General features: G+C 43.1%; 1 protein-coding gene across 1 annotated transcript in view; it reads left to right on the top strand.

The window, feature by feature from the left end:
- Neb (nebulin) overlaps positions 1-14157 on the top strand; it is a 199256-nt gene that overhangs the window by 45171 nt on the left and 139928 nt on the right. The window contains exons 31-40 of the mRNA XM_013517490.1: positions 225-329; positions 414-521; positions 2379-2690; positions 2772-2978; positions 5878-5982; positions 6670-6777; positions 8414-8725; positions 9658-9864; positions 11815-11919; positions 13176-13283. Coding sequence (XP_013372944.1) covers positions 225-329; positions 414-521; positions 2379-2690; positions 2772-2978; positions 5878-5982; positions 6670-6777; positions 8414-8725; positions 9658-9864; positions 11815-11919; positions 13176-13283 — 1677 coding nt within the window. The remainder of the gene's footprint in view (positions 1-224; positions 330-413; positions 522-2378; positions 2691-2771; positions 2979-5877; positions 5983-6669; positions 6778-8413; positions 8726-9657; positions 9865-11814; positions 11920-13175; positions 13284-14157) is intronic.

Raw genomic sequence — 14157 nt, 5'->3', positions numbered from 1 at the left:
GCCTGGGATGAGTTCCACCAGGTGGCCCAAAAGGTCCCGAAGTTCTGGTGTACACCGAGCGATCTTTGTCAAGACTGAGCCGGCACCCAGATGGGTCCCTACACAACACAGCCGGATACGGGCGCGGTGTGCAGTCCTTCCTGAGGCCACGGCCATCCAGTAGTGATCACCTGAAATTATTTTCCTGCACCGTGAAATGTTTCCTTCTCTTCTTTCTTTTCCAGGTCGCTTACAAAGCCAAAGGAGAGGAAATTCTGCACAAGTACAACCTGCCGGCAGACCTCCCACAATTCATTCAGGCTAAAGTTAACGCCTACAATATCAGTGAGGTGCGTGTGGGCTCGGGCTGAGGTGCGTGTCCAGCCTCCGCGAATGCAGTCTTGAACTATACCCAGACGCTACTTGTCTTGCAGAGCATGTACAAAGCAGACCTGAAAGACTTGAGCAAGAAGGGCTACGACCTGAGAACCGATGCGATTCCCATCAAAGCTGCCAAGGCTGCCAGGCAGGCGGCCAGTGACGTAAGTCCCGCGGCGGTCACGTGTGTAGCTGGGAAACGTGGGTGGGCTCGGCGCCGGTCGGGTGACCCGGAGTCAGTGCTTCTGCTGTCCCGGGCTAGAAGCGAGTCAGGCTGAAAACTGCTCAGGAAAGAAAGCTCCCTAAACCGATCCAAATTTTCTTGGCGGAAAGGACTGGCACAACGGTCTACTAACGAGCTCCCATCCAGGCTCCTAATTTAGAATCCTTGTCGCACTTCTGCGCAGACTCCTACTGGTCTCCTGACGCTAAAATTTTATCTCTAAGCTTTGTGAGTTGGTATGATTTTCTTCGTTTCCCTTTCCTCTCTTTTCCGTTCATTGCATCTAGAGACTGGTGGGTTGGCATCGAGCTGTACAGACTCCGGAATCATTAGTTTCCCTGGAAGTGAAGCCTTTCAAGAGGCCGGGAACGTAGCTCAGCAGCAGAGCTCGTGCTCAGCATGCCTGCAGCCCTGTGTTCAATCTGCAGCACCGGAAACAATAAAAAATTATTTCGTACCCACTTTCAGTGTAACCCAAAAACAAACTGAATTTTTTTTCACTTCAAGATTTGAGTAAAATTGGAGCAAACCCCAGCTGTTGTCCTACCAAAAGCAGAAGCCCCTCCCCCTGATGGTGGCACACCCAGCGAGTTTTTATTGTGAGCCTCTCTGGCTCTTGGTTTGCACTGAACGGTTTTCCTTGAGCCCCCCTGGGTCTTCCCTGGTGGATCTACTTCTCCTTCTGTGCTGCAGGACCCAGGTGGAACAACTGTTTCTTTTTTATTCCCTTGAACATTCCCAGCACTTTACCAATTGATAGGAGGTTAAAATTGCACCAGTGTAAATACATTACAGCTAGATAAAAAGTGCCTCACCCCAACCCTTCCCACCACATGCCCTTCCTCTCTGGGTGTTTCCCTCCGCCACCCCAGCCCCCATATAGCACAAATGTTCCCTCACACCTCTGCTCCTGCCTCCAGGGTCCCCTCCAGGCCTCCCGAGAAAGCTAATTTCCCCTGGCTTTGTTAGTCAGAGCCAATCAGTGTTAATCTGTTGGCTTTGGGACTTCCTTTCAATGACTAAGGGCTCATTAAAATTCTACTACTACTAAAATCCTCTGGCCAATCCAATAACCCGGTGCTTGGAGCTCCAGCAGCACAGTGTAATCCACAGAGACTGTGACATATTTACCTTTTCATCTTTCTCTCTGGTGTTTCAGCTGGAAGGAGTGATATGGACACCTGTTTTGTCGCAGATATGAATTGGGACGATGTTGTCTCCCCAGCCTCTCTTGGGGCAGAAGTAGCAACAGACACTTATATGGGTTCTAAGTAACATTTTCATTGTACATCTCAAAGTATAGTCTACCTTTTGTTTCCTTAGATTCCTCATCCACAGGCTTCACCAACTGTGAATCAAAAATATTTGAAAACAGTTTTAGCTGTGTTAAACTTGTACAGACCTTTCCTGTCATTATTCCCTAAACATTATATAGCACTACAAAGCATTTTGTATTAGGCAGTGTAAGTAATCTAGAGACGGCAAAAAGTATAGGAGAAGTGCACAGGTTACATACAAATACGCTGCCATTTTATACGAAAGACTTGGATGTCCACGGACTTCTGTGGGTTGGGCTGAGGCTGGCAGTCCTGGATGTCCTTTGGCAGTCCTTTGGCAGTCCTTTGGCAGTCCAAAAGTGCTGTGCGAACACTGAGGCTGACTGTATATATAACTGAATAGCCATTCGGTTATTGACTTACAGTAATTTCTGGGGACCTGTTATTTCGGTCATGGACTCATGGTTCTGTAAAACTTCAAAATTACATTTCCAAATATGTCCACCTTTTGATTCCAATAGGTTCAGTATAAAAAGGATTATGAAAAAGCTAAAGGGAAGATGGTTGGCTTCCAAAGTCTCCAAGATGATCCTAAACTGGTTCATTACATGAACGTGGCCAAGATACAGTCAGACCGGGAGTACAAGAAAGACTACGAAAAGACGAAGACCAAATACAACACGCCTCACGATATGTTCAACGTCGTGGCTGCCAAGAAAGCGCAGGATGTGATCAGCAATGCCAACTACAAGCATCCCCTGCACCACTACACCTACCTGCCCGACGCCATGGGCCTCGAGCTGTCTAAGCACATGATGCACATCCAGAGCGACGTAAGTGACCGCACGCCCACCTGGGCCCCGCTTTCCCGGTCGGGCTGCTCCCGGCGCCTCACCCTCCTCTCCCCTGCCTAGAACGCCTACAAAGATGACTACAACACCTCGATGAAGGGCATTGGCTGGGTACCCATCGGCAGCCTCGACGCAGAAAAAGTCAGAAAGGCGGGTGATGCCCTGAATGAAAAGAAGTACAGGCAGCACCCCGACACCCTCAAGTTCACCAGCGTCATGGACTCCCCCGTCATGGTCCAGGCAAAGCAGAACACGCAGCAAGTCAGCGATGTGAGTCAAAGGAGAGAGAGGGCAGAGGGAAGCTTTAAAAAAATCTATATCAGCTCAATATTTTTAATTCTTCTAAGCCACTGTCTTTCCCTTTTAAATGCTATTTTATAAATTTAACTTAAAAATAAAATAATTATTATTTTTAGTTTGCACACATTTTCTTTTTTCCCTGAAAAACATTTTTTACTTTTTTAAAAACACATTTTCCTTTTTAACCACTTTTTTTCCTTTTTTTTTTTTTTTGGAGACACAGTTAGGTTGGCCTTGAACTCACTATGTAGCCCAAACTGGCGTTGAACTCACACTGATCCTCCTGCCTCATCCTCCCAAGTGCTGGGATTACAGGCATGTACCAACATGCCTGGCTCTTAACTGCCCTTAAAAGACTGTGTTATTAAATAGGTTTAACTTGGTCCAAAAGTGCTAATACTAATCACATATACACAGAATTTAAATTTGTATCACAGACACTTTATTGTGGCAAGTTCTTTGTATTTAATTCCATGTTTTTGTTTACATTTGCTTTCTTTGTATGAAGTATCTATATAGGGGAATATATATATATATGTTTTTGTACACATATGTTATAATATATATACACATATGTTTTTGCTCCTTAGAATTCAGCATACACAGTGACATTTTGACATTTTTCAGTGATGATTAGTGTTGTATGCCTGCCTAAATATGGGCAGTATATATGCTGTGTCCAAAGTCAAAATTTTTATCGTTCACACATTTTTTTTAACTTGCCTGAATTTTATCTGCTAAGCATTTCCTTCTGAAAGGAACGTTTGATATGGAGAAGAGCAGCAAGGACATCAAAAGCACGCACTCATGAATTCCCTTATGGATATTTTTGAGCGCGTCCTGTGTGCCAGGCACTGTATAATGTGTGGTGGTGACGCAAGGGCAGAGCAGTGCAGGACAGTGGGATGCAGGAGTTCACAAGAGCACAGGACAGAGGGGAGGATGTGAGCAAAGCATGGCCGTGCGGAGGGCTGATGCTGCAGCACAGGCAGAAGTTCACTAAACACGAGGGAGCTGGACAGCCGCCTACCAGAGGGTCCTTGGCAGACAGGGGTGGGCAAGTTTCTGGCTAAAGGAGCAGCGTAAGGCAGGAAAGAAGGAATGAATGGAAGGAAGTGAAAAGTTCAGGACTCTGACCCAGCGGTAGAAGATCTCGTATGTTAATGTGTAGGGTCAGGATCTGGGGGTGACAGTGGGAGGTGTGGAGACTTTTAGTCTCTGAGGCACATTATCCAGTCTGCGTTTTAAAAGATAACACTGGCAGGAAAGTGTGGAGAGTATACGGGAGAACTGAGAGGGTACAGGCAAGAAGCTGAATCAGAAGGCTATGAACTGAAAGCAGAGGGAAGACTTCGTTGAAGTAAAATTAAGGTGGTAGCAAGGGGCAAGAAGGAAGTGTTTAGAAGATAGAAGTCATTAGTGGCTTCTTTGAATGTTTAGACATTGTTCCTAAAAGCACTGAGGAGTTAAAGATAATTCTTGGGTTCCTAGAAAAAATGACTTACTATTTGGGAATTTATTTAGATACTAACCATTTTAGATTTTGCTTGTATATATACACAAATGTAGATGTGCTAAACCATATAGTCCTTGGGAAATGAGGGTATATAATCTAAAAGGCAGTTAAAAGACTGAAAATCTACTTGTGATTCTGGATCTTAGTTTTAGTAATTGAACAACTTACTCATTTTCTATTAACAAGAAGAGGATACACTAAGATCCATACTTTGTGTACAATAAGGTTTCACATCACACAGTATCTTTCAGTGAAAGTGTATATAGTTCTTTTAAATGACAAAATAAGGTAAACATTGGGCCAGCCATGTTGGCGCACACCTACATGGTGAGACCTGCCTCAAAAAATAAAATTAAGGGGCTGGGGACTTAGCTCAGCGGCAAAGCGCCTGCCTGGCAAGCGCAAGGTCATGAATTTGGTTCCCGGTACCAGAGAAAAACCAAAAAAATAAAAAATAAATAAAATAAAATAAAATAAAATGGTAAATATGAAATGGTAAACTTTGTAAGTATGCTGAATTGATGCATAAGTACCTTCCTATTAAGAGAAAATTATTATATAGTTTTATTAATACAATTGTAATTGGAACATTTTTAGCAGAAAATAAGACTCATTCTAACTACTCTTTCATCTGTAGGGATGAAAATCCAGAAATTAAATAATAAGAGCAAAAACTTACAAAACTGTAAGAACTGTTAACTTCACTGGCAAAGAATAAACTTACCTGGCATGGAGAAGTCCATTATTTGCCTTAGGGTTTTGCATTTTAATTTATTTTCCCTGCCTTTCCAGCAGCCGGGGATTTCCATTTTGTTAAGGGTTTTTTCCTTTTTCAATTTTAATACACGAAATTGTTGGGTCTTCCTAAATAGAAAAATGTGTTCTTTTTTGCTTTTTTGTGGCACTAGGGGTTGAACCCAGGACCTTTCTCCTAAGCTATATCCTCAGCCCCTCCCCCATCTAAAAATTTTTTTGAGGGGCTGGGGATTTAGCTCAGTGGCAAAGCGCCTGCCTGGCAAGTGCAAGGTCGTGAGTTCGGTTCCTGGTACCGGAGAAAAACCAAAAAAATTAAATAAATTAAATAAAATAAATAAAAAAATAAAAATTTTTTTGAGACACAATCTTTCTAAATTGCTAAATTGCCTAGGCTGGGATTAAATTTTCTCCTGCCTCGGCTTCCCTGGGTGCTGGGACTAGAGGCATGCATAACCACGCCAGGCTCCTTTGATGATTTTTAACAGTACAGACAAATGAGGGATTATGCTAAGAATAACTCCTTTAAGCATGTAATCGATTGATGTCACTCTTTACACAGTGTATAATGCTTTTTATTTTTGTGCCTGTGTGTTGCAGATCTTATACAAAGCTAAAGGAGAAGACGTGAAGCATAAATACACCATCAGTCCTGATCTTCCACAGTTTTTACAAGCCAAGTGCAATGCTTACAATATAAGTGATGTAAGTAGGATCTTTGATGGGGAGTAAACCCCAGACTTGGCAAGAAAATGGTAACAGTTTAGAGAAAGTCAGTGCTTCAACAAGTATATCTGTAGCGCAGTTTTGCACATAGCCCTGGGGGAGCATATCCCAGCATGATGATTCTTTAACTCTTGAGCTGGCCCTTTTTAAGGTAAGACAACAGTACAGGATGTAACTTTCTTCTTTAGGTGGGGTCCAACAAAGCCTCTATTTAGTTTTCCTAGTTTTCATGTGGTGGAGGCTATTATCCTCCAGGAAAGTGAAAACAAAGGAAATCCTTATTGTTTTATAGTAGTCCTAAAGTTCCTGAAGTCGGTCAGTAGGTTTTCTCCTGACCTTCGTTTCGTAAACCTGAAAACTATTTTTCCCTCAGTCCTCACATACCAGTGTTGCCAGAATCTTTATTTCTCTCGTCTGGATCCCCTCCAGTTTTTCAGTGTCCTCTTCCACAATGTTCCAAAAGCAGATTTGGGAGAACAATTAGTGCAGGCTCTGGCAATTGCCTGTCAGACACCATGTATGACACTTTGCTAGCAGGGTATGTGGGGTAGGGGGTACCTTTAGATTCTATCTGAAAACAAAACCAAACAATCCCAGCGGCTGAGAAATCGTTTTAGCTGGATGAATACACAACATGCCGACATCCTTTTCGGTTTTCCCCTCCAGGCCTGTTACAAACGAGACTGGCATGATTTAATAGCCAAGGGCAACAACGTCCTGGCCGACGCCATTCCCATCACTGCAGCGAAGTCGTCGAGAAACATCGCCAGTGACGTGAGTAAAACTCTTAGCTGAAATTTGAGTGATGACCTGTTTAAAAAGTAATCAGACGTGTACCTGCTTGAACGGATACCTCACTGAACACAGTATATCAACTTAGGGGCCGGGGATTTAGCTCAGCGGCAAAAGCGTTTGCCTGGCAAGCGCAAGGTCGTGAGTTTGGTTCCCAGTACCGGAGAAAAACCAAAAAAAAAAAAAACCAAAAAAAACCCAGTATATCAATTTAATGACATTCGCATTCTGCACATAATACTGTTTTGAAAACCTGTCACCTTTTCCACGTTTTTGTGATTCTCTTCAGTTGACCCCACTTGGAAGGGCTGTCATAACCCTGACAGTGGCTCTCTCCCCGATGCGTAGCCCAAATTACCTTCATTGACACACTTCCCTGACAGCCTGTATTTACTTCAGTGGGAACACCGGGGTGACACTAACGTGCTAAATTCAAATGACTGCTTGATTATAATCGTATTAAAAAAGATTGAAAGGATGTTATATAAATGTACAAGTTTTTATACCAACCGAGAAAAGACCACTTTTTTAGGATACAATTTTGATTTGGGTAAATGGATGCCTATTTCATCTGTAATAATAAAAAAAAAAAAAGCATGAGCTTACAATTCTTCCTATCTTTGGGAAACAAAATTTTCAGAAAGCACACGTGCTCTTTCAGAGCCCGCTGTCACACCCCACCCCAGGGGCTACCGTCTTCGCTGAGAAGAGGGAAGGGAGAAGCCAGCCGCGTGTGCCGCCCACAGAGGGACGGGGATGAGAACTCTGCGGCTGTTATCCTAGGGGAGGGGCCCCAGGCCTCTCCTCGGAGCTCTGCACACACGCATGTCTCCACAAAACACATTTTTAGTTTCAGTAGAAAGTGAAGGTTGGAAGTATCACTTTATCCTTTTGGTCCATTTTTTAGCAGTTGGACAGTACTTTCTCTAACATATGTATAATTATGTACTTGAGGATCCTCTTACTTGCTAAATCCTTGTTTATGAGCCCATACATGCAGCGTAAGAAGAGCTCAGTGTCTGCACGCTTTAGATGGATTTGAATTCTCTTGTATAAACCTGAGGTTTTAACCTATTATGGAATAGCTAGATCTATTTCCTATTGCTGATCCCTGCGGTGAGAGACCTTGAACGGATTAATTTTTTGAAAATTAGGTTTTACCCATGAGAAAACTCCCCAACAGTTTCCTGCCCTGCTGTAGCTCCTTAACTGATTACAGCTGCTAAAGCTGTGACCTTGGAGCGAGGTTGCTGATACGCAGGTTTGGTGAAGGGCCCACTGCCCGCAGAGCGGGTACTCAGCCATTATGTGAAATCACATCCCTGTGAAACCAAGACATGTTTGGTAGGAATCACGTTCGTAGTAAATGTAAACATTCATTTGGTTTCAAATGTCATTCTGCATGAAAACCACCTGTAGGAGTCCAGGCAAAGAAAAAAAGCTGGTCCCGAATTTATAATGACATTCCTTTGAAAGGCAAACCATACCACCAGCAGAGTTTGGAATAAATGTTTGAACTCAGAGCCTTCTGGAGTAAGGTGTCCTTTGCATTTCTTGAACGCTCTTGCAGAATGTCCCGAGTGCCTAAGACTTTGCTAAGCCAACTTTGTCTCTGCAGTATAAATACAAAGAAGCGTACGAGAAGGCAAAGGGAAAGCATGTGGGCTTTAGAAGCCTCCAGGATGACCCCAAGCTGGTCCATTACATGAATGTGGCGAAACTGCAGTCAGATCGCGAATACAAGAAGAACTATGAGAACACCAAAACCAGCTACCACACCCCCGGGGACATGGTTAGCATTACAGCTGCAAAGATGGCCCAGGACGTAGCCACCAATGTCAACTACAAACAGCCCATTCATCACTACACGTACCTGCCCGATGCCATGAGTCTTGAGCACACAAGGAATGCGAATCAGATCCAGAGTGACGTAAGTGTGTGTAACACCGCAGACTCGCAAATGCTGGGATGGCCGTTTCCATTTTATCAGGTTTCAGAATGCAAGCAGATATTTGAAAAGTGCATTTTAGAATCAGCAACATTTGTTAAAAATTACCAAAGGCCGGCTAGACAGGCTATGATCTTTATCTGGTCTTCTGCACTTATACTACAATCATTGATGTCTTTATTATCCTGGATAAAAGATAAAACAGGTCAACTACCTGTGTGGGAGGCCACCTTGCTTCTCGGCTGCAGATGCTCCTATGGGCCTGCTTCAACAGTGATACTTATATAACTCAAAATTAGAGAATCCTTGAAGCTTTATGAAGGCAAGAAAGTTTTTTTTCCTTCAAGGTCACCCTGTTATCTGGGTACATGTCTGAAATGAGCCATCTAAAATGAACTAGGCAGGCTCTGTGCTTGCAGCATGATTCGTAGAGAACTGAATGGAGCAGTGTTTAATATTCAGGGCATTTCTTTCTGCAGGAGCCAGGTTTCTGTAAGAACTTTCCTGTGTAAAGAGATGAAATGTTATTCATTTATTGCTACTCAATGAAAGTCTTTTTACCCAGCTAAAATCTAGACTAGCCTAGGTGGACAGTGTAGGTGAAACTTGAAGTTTTGAAGTCTACAGTGAAATCAAAGGGAAAGCCCAATTTATTATCAAAAGAGACAATTTTTTAACACTACCCGTGGAAATATATGACCTAGATTCTTTTCTGTGCTGTGCAATGTGTTCTAACAACAGAACTGCTCTTTCTTATGCCGAGATCCAGGGATAAGCCCTGAGACAGGCGTAGTTAGACATGAGCTTGTTGAAAAGAACTGCTGCTCGCTTCCCTCGGATAGATTTGCAGATCCCAGAAACACTCCTTGAATATTGCCTAGGATACTTCCTCACACGGGCTTCCTCTTTTATAGAATGTGTATAAGGATGAGTACAACAACTTCTTCAAGGGCATCGGGTGGATCCCTATTGGCTCTCTGGAGGTGGAGAAGGCCAAGAAGGCGGGCGATGCATTAAATGAGAGGAAGTATCGGCAGCACCCCGACACCATCAAGTTCACCAGCGTGCCTGACTCCATGGGCATGGTTCTGGCTCAGCAGAACACAAAGCAAATAAGTGATGTAAGTGACTGCCCTGCGAAGGGTTTGCTCATTAGCAATCCCGTATTTGAGCCGCCGCTCTGTCCTTCATTCAGTACACGAGGGTGCATCTATGTTAGCAAGCAAGCTGCTTTCAGAAATGTGAGAGACGGGTTTTACTCTCAAAGCAACTTGGACGTGGGAAAAGTAGAGAGGGGAAAGAGGTATGTTCTAAATTTGCTCCAGTTTCTAAATGTAGAGCCTGTGCTATTCGTGAACAGATCCCTACCCATATACACACGAAGTGGCATTGCTACCGTTACCACCAGCAACTCTGTCTGAACTGCAGAACAATCTGTTTATTGCTCTGAGCTGTGCTAGTTCCAGCTGGGTACTGGGGAAGGCCCAAAGTCCTAACCCCCTGGCAGCACAGCTCCACGTTGAAGGCAATCATAGAAGAGGGGCTCTGGGGGGCAGGTAAGCAGTGTATTTGAAGTCATCTTGGGTCTCATTTCTGAGCCTAGGACACTTCTTCTCTCAATGGCTAATTATAGTGCTCAGTGTCTCTCAGCATGTAGTAATTTCAGAATTCTGTTAAAATGCCTCCATCAGAAAGAGCTAAGTAAACGACAAAGGAAGAAAGGCTTTTTGTTTTGCTTTGTTTTGTTTTCAGATCCAAGTTTTAGAAGTGGGGAACATTTTAACTGCTTTAGATCTAAAGATTATCGGAGGGTTTTTTGTGGCGGGGGCAGGGGTTGAACATAGGGTCTCACTGTGTAGTTTGGGCTGGCCTTGAACTCACTATGTAGCCTAGGTTGGCCTTTGAACTTGGGGTAATCCTCCTGCCTCAGCCTTCCGAATGCTGAGATTATAGATGTGTGCCACAAAGCCTGGCCTATCTGTAGGCTTTATTTCTTAGTGTAGTCCCTGCTCTTATGTTACTGCAGATGTTTAAGGATTAATTCTATTTGAGTTGTCATAAATGGTATAGATTATTTTGGTCTCTTTTTTACTGAGCAAGGTATCACTTCTCATTGGGTTTTCCCAGTTTGCTTGGAAAACTGTATGCTCTGTACCTTAAGTCTTCCCCATCCCAATAAATGCCATCAAATCTACCTACTAACTCGGGCTGAGCCTCGGTGGTCTCCCTCAATGCCATGGTGTGAGGCCTCACGTCAGTCTGCCCACTAAGTCAGAGTCCTCAGTGTCCCCAGCCAGCGTGCGGGCACATTTGTCCTCCTGCTGCCGCAGCCCTAGTTCTGGCTTGCTTGTCTCTCTTATGGGGGTGACTGCCGTGATCTGTTGTCGGGACTCCCGCCTGGCCTCATACAGTAACCTGAGAGAATGTCTTAAACTACGAACCATACCACATCCCTTGGCCATGGAGAACATATGAGAAGTGCCTTCTTGGATTACTAACTACTTAAACTACTAAAATCTACCTACTAACTTGGCTGAAAAGACCCTCTGCCTAAGGCCTGCTCCCCGCTCTGTCCACCCTTCTCTGCTGCCCTGTGTACATCCAACCCCAGGTTTCGGGCTGCTCTCAGCTGTTCAGTGTGGCCAGGCTCTTCTACCTGGAACGCTCCCCTTCCTCTAAGTGCGGGCAGAAGCTTTAGCTCTGCGGCGAGCTTTATGACGATCCTTGTTCTCTGCTATCATTGTTCTGTTTAAAGCACACCACACATTTTAGCTATAGTTTGCAGTTCACAGTTTAGTGTCTGTCTCTTCTAGACTGTGAGCATCAGGAAGGCAGCCTGCCTTTTACGGCACCTTGCACCCTAGAGCCAACACCCTGCCTGGACCCCGGCCCAGCGGACGCGGTGGAGCGACCACGAATGTGTCAGCCAGACACCGTTTCCCCACACGGCAGGCACTCGCCCCTTAGGCGGAAATCACAGACGAGAGCTTCCTCTTCAAAGGAGCGGGTGCTTGATGAAGCTCACATTCTGTCTGTTTATGACATGTGCGCGTTTCTTCCTCTGTTTGCAGCTGAACTACAAGGTGGAGGGAGAGAAAGTAAAGCACAAGTACACGATGGACCCTGACTTGCCTCAGTTTATTCAGGCCAAGGTCAACGCCGTCAACATGAGCGATGTGAGTGCCTGTCCCGGAGCGGGCCTTGCGCTGCTTGGGCCGGCCTCTCCTTGCCAGCCCTGGGACGCGCGGGGCAGGTGGAGGGCAGCCCGCCCGGGCCGGAGGCCGGCAGGGCACCGTGCTCGATGTAGCCGTTTTCAGAGTGTGCGCTGTTACGCGTTAGTGGGTGGTAAGATCGGTCTCGAAAACGCCGCTCCGTTTTTGAAGAAACGGAAGACGATAATTGCGTAGTGTGGGGATACGTAATCGGTGACGAGAATAAATACTGCTTTGTTCTGCTTTTGTTTCAGTGATTTACTAAAACTTCTAAGAGTCCAATTTTCTTCAAAAAACTTAAGAAATGAATGAGCCTATTTTGGATAATCTACACATAAAATTGGCGATAATTATTTGGATTGTTTCCTTTTTTTAAAAAATCCTGATAAATTTGGGGAACACTTTACTCTTTAAAAGATGGCTGAGTAATTTTTCCTGACATTTCAGGCCCTGGTTTATCATCCAATGAACAATTTTAATCACCAATTCTATGTTTCAGCTCATTAAAAAATATCACCTAATTTTATAGTAAACAAGAGCCATTAAAGCAGGGTGGCACTACATTTGAATTTTTAACTTTAGCTTCTATACCTGACTGCATATAAGTTTAAAATGCTTTATTCTGAAAAGTAAAATTATTTTTTTCTAAGAAGTATTTTTTTTTTGGACGGAGGGTCTTGCTATGTAGTTCAAGCTGACCTTGAACTCACTATGTAACCCCCACTTGTTTTGAACTCATGGCAATCCTCCTGCCTCTGCCTCCCAAGTGCTGGGATTACAGATATGAACCACCATGCCTGGCTGTCTCAAAAGTATTATGTGCTCCTTAATGAAAAGTTGGACATATAGATACTTATGAAAAAATAAATTAACATCTTACGTTATTTTACATTCAGAGAATTACCTTTCTGCTATTTCGTTATACAACAATATATGTTTTAAAATTATACTTATCTGGGGCCGGAATATTAGCTCACTGGCACAAGTGCCTGCCTGGCAAGTGTCAGGTCCTGAGTTCAATTCCTTGTACCCAAAAAATAAATAAATAAAATTATACTGTCTGATGGATATGTAAATGAAGAGCTAATAGCCCAATTCTGTGAATTCTCTTAATAGAAGGGAATGTGTTTTGACTGGTTTTTAAAGAAACATTTTGGCAGGCTGTTTCACTTTTCTTCTAATAATGGAAAGTCACAAAATAATCTTCCTTTTTCTTGAAGGCTCATTATAAAGCAGACTGGAAGAAGACCCTCGCTAAGGGCTATGATTTGAGACCAGATGCCATTCCCATCGTTGCTGCGAAGAGTTCCAGGAACATTGCTAGCGATGTAAGTCTGGTTTGAGAGAAGCAAATGGTCTCCCCATATCTTCCTAAATCTGCTCATGGACCTATGAGACTCCGAACTACATAAGGAAGCAAATAAAGAAATCATTACATAAAACATTTCCTAACATCAGAAGTACCAATACTATTTTATATTTCTTTTTTTTATTTGCAAGAGAATTTACAAAAAAGAACAATAGCAAAATGCCAACAACATAGACAGAAACAAAGCAAAGCAGAAACAATAAGAATGATACAGGTTTCAGAACAAAATGATAGGGATTAACAGTGGTTATTATATTACATATTTTTGTCTTCACTGAAGTTGGGAAAGAAGGAAGGGAAAATATGTATATGTATACAGAAAGAGAGCGGGGCTAACTGTCCTGTTGATATCTAATGGTTTATTGAAAAGAGCAGTTAATGCTTTATTTATTTTTTTGACCAATTTTGCATGCTTATATCTGGTAATCTGAACAACTAATTTGAAGACAACAATATGCAATGTAACAACCATTGTTGAATTCCTATCATCTTGTTTGGTGAAACTTGTATCGTTTATAATTTTTTTGTTTTTATTTTTTATTCTCTTTAATGGTTTGATTAATCTTGCATTCTTACATCTGGTAATCTGACTAACTTCGATGAATGTTTTTGTATTTCTTGACTTAAATATTTTTAAAAACTTAGGACAGTTGTCACAAAGAAATAATTCTTTTTTTATATTCTGAAAAAGAGTATGTGCTTTTCATTTTATAATTTCTGCAAAGAAAAATATCCAGTGGAAGGGGCTGGGGATTTAGCTCAGTGGCAAAGCGCCTGCCTGGCAAGTGCAAGGTCGTGAGTTCGGTTCAGAAAAACCAAAAAAAAAAAAAAAA

Source organism: Chinchilla lanigera, unplaced genomic scaffold, assembly GCF_000276665.1.
Source record: "Chinchilla lanigera isolate Chin_1 unplaced genomic scaffold, ChiLan1.0 scaffold00039, whole genome shotgun sequence".
In the NCBI taxonomy this organism is placed as follows: Eukaryota; Metazoa; Chordata; class Mammalia; order Rodentia; family Chinchillidae; genus Chinchilla; species Chinchilla lanigera.
The sequence above is the reverse complement of the archived record's forward strand: the minus strand, read 5'-3'. Positions and strand labels throughout refer to the sequence as shown.